General features: G+C 52.4%; 1 protein-coding gene across 1 annotated transcript; it reads right to left on the bottom strand.

The window, feature by feature from the left end:
* Positions 1-1906: 1906 nt before the first annotated feature.
* NR0B2 (nuclear receptor subfamily 0 group B member 2) lies at positions 1907-4985 on the bottom strand. The gene is made up of 2 exons (XM_084785297.1): positions 4318-4985; positions 1907-2464 (listed from the first exon to the last, which is right to left on the bottom strand). Exons 1-2 carry the CDS (start codon positions 4856-4858, stop codon positions 2223-2225), a joined length of 783 nt encoding a protein of 260 aa, XP_084641423.1. The 5' UTR covers positions 4859-4985; the 3' UTR covers positions 1907-2222.
* Between the last annotated feature and the right edge of the window lie 3174 nt (positions 4986-8159).

The following is an 8159-nucleotide window of genomic DNA, read 5'->3' as shown; positions in this document are numbered from 1 at the left end:
TGACACTTTCACCAGACACACATGTAGGCAAAACAACGCATACGAAATGAAAATAAACAAATTTAAAATAAAAAAAAAAGAAAGAAAGCTCAAAGCCCACTCCCAGTGTCACAAGGTATTCATGGTGTGCCCCTTGGGTTGTATAATAAAGTTTAATTGTTAATAAACAGAGCCAACACCCAGTGACACACTCCCTCCACCAAAGCCACGCCTTCTAATCCTTCCCAAAGAGTGCCACCAAATGGGGACCATATGTTCAAATATATGAGCCGAGAGGGGCCATTCTTATTGAAACCATAACACATTCAGCAGTTAAGAACACTGACTGCAGAGCTGGAGAGCACTGGCTGTTCTTCCAGAGGTCCTGAGTTCAATTCCCAGCAACCACATGGTGGCTCACGACCATCTATAATGTGATCTGATGCCCTCTTCTGGCCTGCACGAAGACAGCATGTTCATATACATAATACATAAATAAAATAAGCAGAGGACTATGTGTCGCGGAAGGTATCCCCAGCAACGCTCATTCTTGGGTGCCCAGGTGCACTGTGTTGTGACGGGTGGCGTGGGTACACCTGTGTGTTTTGGGAGACAGGAGCAGCTGCATTATGCTTTCTAATACTATGTGAGGGTCAGCTGAGGGTCGGGTGTGTCTGTGTGAGAGAGAGAGACAGACACACACACAGACACACAGACACACAGACACAGAGAGAGGTGTCTGTGTGGGTGGCCCTGAGCTGTACTTCTGGGTTCAGTGTGTCCTTATTGTGGGGTCTGAGCTGTGTTATTCTAGAGTAAGGAGGCACAGGGGTGTTCTTGGTGCTGGCCCTGGGTGTCTGTCCAGATCGAGGAGGAGGCATGGTCCCAAGCTGGGGGAGCTTTAGAGACAGGTCAGAGTGGTGACTCGCAGGCTGTTGTCCCCGAAAGAATGACCTCTTGCTGAGCAATGATTAACTTGGCCCCTGTGGGAAGGTGCCAAACCATGGAGGTGAGGGGGTGGAGCCTGATCAGGGCAGGAGGAGGGTCTGGGAGTCCTATAGGCAACTGCGCTGTTATCACTTTCTTCTGCCCACCCTTCAGGTCAGTCACCCCGACCCAGGGTGACCAGGTCACAGTAGTTAACAAACACTGAGGCACAGACGTTAACCAATCAAAACAGACCCTAGCCAGGCTCTGAATGGAGCTGGCGGGGTGAGGGGTGGCGTGTGGGGTGTGGGGTGTGGGGTGGAAGCTGTTGCCAAGCACAGCACAGCCTCTCTGGTGGCTAGGACAGTGGGAATTGACTCTTTGACAGGAGGGTCCCAGAAATGGGGCAGGGCCAAGGGGCAACGGACAGGAACTCAGGGGCCCCAGACACAATGGTTTCAGGCTGTAGCCACTAGCTAGGGTGACCAATGCCACATGCTAAACCTCTGGCTGCCTCTGCTTCCAAGCTGCTAACAGGGCAGCCCTTGCTGCTTTGTCCTCTGGTGCTGGGAGAGTAATGGACCAGGGTCGTCTGTCAATTGTGGGAATGGGGGGGGGTTGCAGTGGGGGACTTGGAGGGTCAGAAATTCCAGAGAGTGAAGTGGTCTTGTGTTTTTTTGGGGAATGGGGCATTCCTGAGGTGAGAGACACGCTTAGAAAAATAGTAACCTGGGAAGGGACAATGGAAGCTCTGGGGACAAGAACAGAAAGCACCTCTGCTTGGGGAGAAAGGCAGGAGGGCGGCAGGCAGGTGATGAGCAGATGCTTTTTGCTGCTTCACCGTCAGTTGTAAAATAAACCTTATCCCCAGCTCTGCTGTCATCTTCCCTCCCGAAAACATTAGGGAGCTGGCCCCCGGTTCTCTTCCCAGAGTTCCCCCTGGCAAGAGTAGGAGGGTGCACCCTGGGGATTGGCTGAACCCTTCCGCAGGCAACCATGGTGTCAGCAGGTCATACCTTTTATTACAAAAGTCAATAACTTAATTTCGTTCTATACAAAGTCAGGAGGAACTCTTGCCTGATGTACAGACTCATGCACCCATCCCTGTCCCAGGCAGGGAAAGGCAGTTTGGCCCAGGGGCTTTGGAAGCCAACAAGGGCCTGCTAGGCAGTTAGTAGTGTCCAACCCAAGGAAGTCCAAGCTGTGTGTGTGTGTGTGTGTGTGTGTGTGTGTGTGTGTGTGTGGCTGAGATAAGAGTTGCTCCTTGTGGGGGGAGCTGACTGCTGCCTTGAAAGCACTGGACTGCATTCTGTAGGTCACCTCAGCAAAAGCATTTCTTCCAGCAGTTCGGCGATGTCAACATTTCCGATGATAGGGCGGAAGAAGAGGTCTACCAGAAGGCTGCACGGAATGTTCTTGAGCGTGGAGGCCATGAGGAGGATTCGGGCCAGGCGGCCTTGGCTAGCTGGGTACCAGGGCTCCAGGATTTCACACAGAGCCCAGTGTGCCTCCTGTTGCAGGTGCGCGATGTGGCAGGAGGCGTGGAGGCCTGGCACATCTGCGGCAGAGTGGGTGGAGAGGGCTGGTGAGCAGCTAAGTCCGGGGAGGCTGGCTAGCCCCGGGGTGTGCAAGGTGAGCAGTTCCCCCGCCTCACATGCTGGGGCGCAATGCAGGGCTAGCGCATGCTAGGCGGGCATTCTATGACTGGCCTCCTTCAACCACGGCAGGCCAGTGCTGTATCATCGAACAGAACGTTCTCCGCCTTTAAAGGCAGAGGTGTGAGCTGAGTATTTTGTGGTTCTAGGAACCAAATCCAGGGCCTGGAGCACGGAAGGCAATACTTTACTAACGAGTCACGAGCCTTGGCCCCCCTCCCTTCTTGGGGGCTCCATCTCCTTCATTATCCACTTTATTTACCCGTCCACTTATAGAGAGGAAGTAGATAATGTGGCTATAGTGACTAAGACATATGGGCTAGAGTAATGGCTCCGTGGTTAAGAGCACTGCTCTTGCTGAGGACCTGGTTCAGTTCCCAGCATCCACATGTTGGCTTACAACTGCCTATAACTCCAGCTCCAGAGGATCTGGTACCCTCTTCTGAGTTCTCTGAGCTCCCATGATGCACACACATACACACAGGAACTCACAGACAGTGCTTCTCTATGTAGCTAGCCCTGACTATCTTGGTTCTTTTTTTTTTTTTTTTTTCAAGATGGGGTTTCTCTGTCTCTGTGTTAGCCTTGGCTGTCCTAGACTCACCTTGTAGACCAGGCTGGCCTCGAACTCACAAAGATCCGCTTGCCTCTGCCTCCCGAGTGCTGGGATTAAAGGCGTGCGCCACCACGCCGGGCGCCCTGACTATCTTGGAATGAGCTCTGTAGACCAGGCTGGCCTCGAACTCACAGAGCGCCACTTGCCTCTGTTTCTTGAGTGCTGGGTTTAAAGGTGTGCACCACCGCTGCTGCCACCACCATCACCCAGCTAAATAATACATCTTAAAACACAAAACAGAGCCAGGCTGTCTGGGGTTGAATCCCAGCACTGTCACTGACTAGCTAGCTGAGTAGCCTCTGACAAGTAGTTTAACCTTTCTGAGCGACCTTAGCTGAGTAGTTTAAACTCTGTGCCTCAGTCTCTCCGTCTGTCAGGCGGGGATAATGACATCATCTGTTGCCCACGCTTGTTGTGAGGTTTAATCAAACCAATATTTGTAAAGCCCTTAGGCTGAGTCCTAACATATGGCAAACCCAGTGTGACCGTTTGGTGCTGTTGGTACTGCTGTTTGACACTATGCTTTAGCTTTCAAGGCCTGTCTCTTGTTTTCCTCAAACCTTCAAAGAATATTCCCTCATGGTCGTAGTTTGAGGCCAGCTTGGTCTACACAGTGAGTTCTGGGCCAGCCAGAGGTACACGGTGAGACTCTGCCTCAATTCTCTTCCTCACCGCCATCACTGTTCTCCTCCCTGGATTATACAAGGAGCGCCCCCACTTCCACCCTCTCGTTGCTTTGCTCTGTGTGGCCGCTCTGAACCCACGGAGGACCTTAACCTTCAGAACCTCACTGTGCAGCCTGCCCTTGAAGACGTGGCTGCCACACAGCTGTGTCCACCCCCCCAACCCCTCTACCCTCCCACACTCCTTGAGATTCCGGCCAGATTTTCTCAGGTGCGGTGGCAAAGACCCGCCTCTGCCTTAGCTTGGCTGTGTTCCCATGCCTGCGCTGCCTCTGCCTTGCTGTGTGGCCTTCAGGTAGTTGCTTAACCTCTCTGTGCCTCTCCTGTGGTTATCTATTTGAGGCTAACAAGGACCCAAAAGAAAAGCACGGATGTTAAGCCCCAAGAGGGTTCTTTCCCTGGAAGGGCCCGTCCCCTCCCACCTTGATGCCCATCCAAGCAGCGGCTGGGAACTCACCTGGGTTGAAGAGGATGGTTCCTTTCAGGTAGGCATACTCCTTGGGACCCAGCTCAAGGCTCCAGAAAGACTCCAGGCAGCGCTGCAGCCACCTCACGGCAGCCAGCGAGGGCTGCGGCCTGTCTGGTAACTGGGCACCCTGGGTACCGCTACTGGGTTCCTCCAGCAGGATCTTTTTAAGTATACTGGGCATCGGCGCCTCAGCCACTTCAAAGGTCACGGTATCCTGGGCCAACCCAAGCAGGAAAAGAGGGCCCCAGCCACCCTCCAGCAGCCGCCGCTGATCCTCATGGGGCAGGTGGCTGAAGGAAGGCAGGTTCCTGAGGAAGGCTACTGTCTTGGCTAGGACATCCAAGGCCTCGCGGCAGGTGCGGTGTGGAGCACACAGGCGGACGGGCCGGTGCTGCTGGCACAGGCAGTGGCTGCGAGACGCGGGTGCAATGGGCCTGGTCCTGATGCTGGGGCTCAGCAGGGCGTACAGAATAGTCGGGCGGGCTGCGGAAGCCTGGCATGGGCAGACCCCTGGCCGGCTGGAGCTCATAGTTAGTGTCTTGCTCCTGTTTTTTCCTAGCTATGTGGCCTTCTGTCCCGTGGGTGCTATTTATATCCCTGATGGGCGGGAGGGGGCATGGCCACACAACCTTGACTCCAGAAGTCATGTTCATTGAAAAAAAACCCATACACACACACAAACAATGCACACGCTGACCCTGGCAGGACTGGCGGGGAAGTGGTGGGGGAGGGGTATTGGGAGCTAGCTCCACGTGGCCTCGCTATCGCTTTAGTCAATGAAATGGCCATTGCAGGGCACATGGCCATCTGCCCGGTGCCTGGGTGCCCTTTATCGGATGACTCAACTGTATAAACAGGGTCATTAACCCAGGCTGTACCAGGGCACCAAGGTCTCAGGCGCTCAACCAGCCTGTGACTGCGACTGCTGTTTCTATTGGTGCAGGGTTCTCACCGAGCCAAGGAGCCAGCCAGAGAGCTGGCTAAAACCTTGAATTCATGACCCAGCCTGGAAGTGCCTTATCGCTGCTGTGTTTGCCTAACCTTGGGGCGCTGCTCCTGTTGTCGGTAATGGACAGGCTGCAGGGAAGGGAGCCAGGTCCCTGGGGGACTTTGCTCACAGTACAGTCAAGGAGGCTACCCTTCTGTGACCTCCAGTACAAGGGCCCCTTTAGGAGGAAGAGCCCCTGCCCCGAGCCTGCATTCCTGTAGCTCCTGAGAGGCTGGGTCCGCCCTCGCAAAACGGTGCGACTACATGGCTGCCATTTATTGAGGACCCGCTCCGTGTGCCTCACTTTCCGGTGTAGCATGGAGGACTTTCCTGTGAGGCTAGATTCTTAACTCTGTGACACGACCCTTGACACTCCAAGAGGTGAGCTGCTCAAAGTCACTAAAGCAGGAAGGGACAGAACACAGATATGTCTGACCTCAAAGCCATCCTTGTTTGTCCCCCTGGGATCAGTTGGTGCAGCTGAATCGTGAGTTTTCCCAGCACTGGCGCCTAGCAGCCACGCCCACCCCTGGCTGGTCTGCAGGTGGAACCCACGGGCAAATGCGGCCCATGCTAGCACAAGGCTTTTCTCTCCTCCATATGAGTCTCAAAAATTAGAGGTGAGGGACAAAGGAAATGGGAGGGCCTCAGTTGTGTCAGGTTCCTGACTTTGGGTAACCTTGCCTAGCAGGCTTGCTATCGCCACATTCTTAGGCAACCTGGTGCTCTGGATGAGGAGAGAGACTCTAGCATTGGAAGCTATCAGTGTTCTGTGAGCCTTGGGGTCTCCACCCCACCCCCACCTCCCCGCAGGGTTTCTCTGTGTGGCCCTGGCTGTCCTAGAACTTGCTCTATAGACCAGGCTGGCCTGGAACTCACAGAGATCTGCCTGCCTCTGCCTCCCAAGTGCTGGGATTAAAGGCATGCACCACCACCACCTGGCCTGAGCCTCTGTGTCTTATCAGAGACAACAAAGTCTCCCTGGGGTGCTGGTTTGAGGACAGAGCAAGGTCCAGCATAGACAGTAAGGGCTGGCATCCCACTCTTTTCATCCCCACACACAGGCAGGCACACTGCCTTCGCTGTGGTGGTATATACCTTCAGCTCAGGCCTCTGTTAGGAAAAGAACAGACAAGCAGGCATGGAAAGGAATGTTGGGCTGCAGAGCTGGCTCAGAGGTTAAGAGCACTGACTGCTCTTCCAAAGGTCATGAGTTCAATTCCCAGCAACCACATGTTGGTTCACAACCATCTATAATGAGATCTGTATACATAATAAATAAATCAATCGAGAAAGGGGGGGAGGAATGTTGTGCTGGGCTTCAATGAAACCCCAATCAACACTAGGAGCCGAATCGGATGCAAACACACAAGGGTCTCGTTTATTGACTGTTCAGCTTAAGCTGGGACCCACACTATCACCGACACAGTGGATCAGGTGTGAGTCCCGAGCACAAGTGGGAAAGAACTTTTTATAGATTGTAGCAAACGAGAGAGCAAGTAAGTGAATTTCTAGTTTGGCAAACATCCTATTGATTGTTTCTTGAACTAATTGATATTCGTCCGGTATCAATCAACCCACCAATGATTAACTTCTAAGGCGTAACTCTTGAGAAATCCAGGGGGAGTGTCTGATCTTTCTTACTTTTTAAAAAAATTTTCCAGCTAATTGGCAATTCTATATCTTTGTGCCGAGTGTATCTTTGTGGGTTTCCTAGATCCGGAGTTCAAGAGTAGGGCACCCAAATACAGAAATGAAAATGTTAAGCCAACTGAAGTTACTTTGGTCCATCAGGAAGAGTCACACTGAGAAAAACGAACACAAATGAAGAGAGACCAACAGAGCTGGGTGGGGTAGTTCTCAGAGCGGTTCTGGAGACTCCATTGAGGACTCCCCTGCTCCCTAGGACTGTCACATGGAGGAGGATGCTGCTTCCTTTCTCCTCTTATTTGTTGCTTGTTTTGTGCTGATTTCTTACTCTCTAGCGCCGACTAGCCTTGAATTTGCACTGTGTTGCCTTAGCCTCCCAGGTGCTAGGATTACAAATCTGAGCTATCACACCTGCTTGCTAGAGTCTGCTGCTGCTGTCTTTTTTTTTCCCCCTTCGAGACAGAATTTCTCTGTGTAGCCTTGGCTGTCCTGGACTCTCTTTGTAGACCAGGCTGGCCTCAAAGTCACAGAGATCCGCCTGCCTCTGCCTCTCCAGCGCTGGGATTAAAGGTGAGCGCCATCACTGCTGCAAAGTTAACTTACTGGATAAAATAACCAATTACAAATATCTCTCTCTGTCTCTCTCTGTCTCTCTCTCTCTCTCTCTCTCTCTCTCTCTCTCTCTCTCTCTCTGTGTAGTTATTTTATTTTATTTTATTTTTTGTTTTGTTTTTTATTTTGGTTTTTCGAGACAGGGTTTCTCCCTGTAACAGCCCTGGCTGTCCTAGACTCACTTTGTAGACCAGGCTGGCCTTGAACTCACAGAGATCCACCTGCTTCTGCCTCCCAAGTGCTGGTGTGCGCCATCACCACCTGCTTTCTGTTTGAGTTCTTGTCCTGATTTCCTTTGAAGGTAAATATCGATCTGGATGTGTAATCCAAATAAGCCTTTCCTCCCCAGCTTGCTTTTGGTGATAGTGTTTCATCATATTAATAGTAGCCCTATGTAAGACACCATGTCTGTCCTAGAACTGTGTAGATTAAAGATGGTCTTGAGCGCCTGGTGCGGTGGCAGGCAACTACAATCCCAGCACTCGGGAGGCAGAGGCAGGTGGATCTCTGTGAGTTCGAGGCCAGCCTGGTTTACAAAGCGAATCCAGCACAGCCAAGACTACACAGAGAAACCCTGTCT

This window comes from Acomys minous (genome assembly GCF_964271855.1).
Source record: "Acomys minous genome assembly, chromosome: 6".
Taxonomy (NCBI): domain Eukaryota; kingdom Metazoa; phylum Chordata; class Mammalia; order Rodentia; family Muridae; genus Acomys; species Acomys minous.
Note: the sequence above shows the minus strand (reverse complement) of the source record. Positions and strands in the feature narration are given on the sequence as shown.

What these genes read in the sequence shown, in the direction of transcription:
- NR0B2 (XM_084785297.1), bottom strand. Translation starts at nt 4,858, where the DNA reads ATGAGCTCCAGCCGGCCAGGGGTCTGCCCATGCCAGGCTTCCGCAGCC. An exon ending in AACCATCCTCTTCAACCCAG is followed by an intron (nt 2,465 to 4,317) that starts GTGAGTTCCCAG and finishes ACTCTGCCGCAG; the next exon opens with ATGTGCCAGGCCTCCACGCC.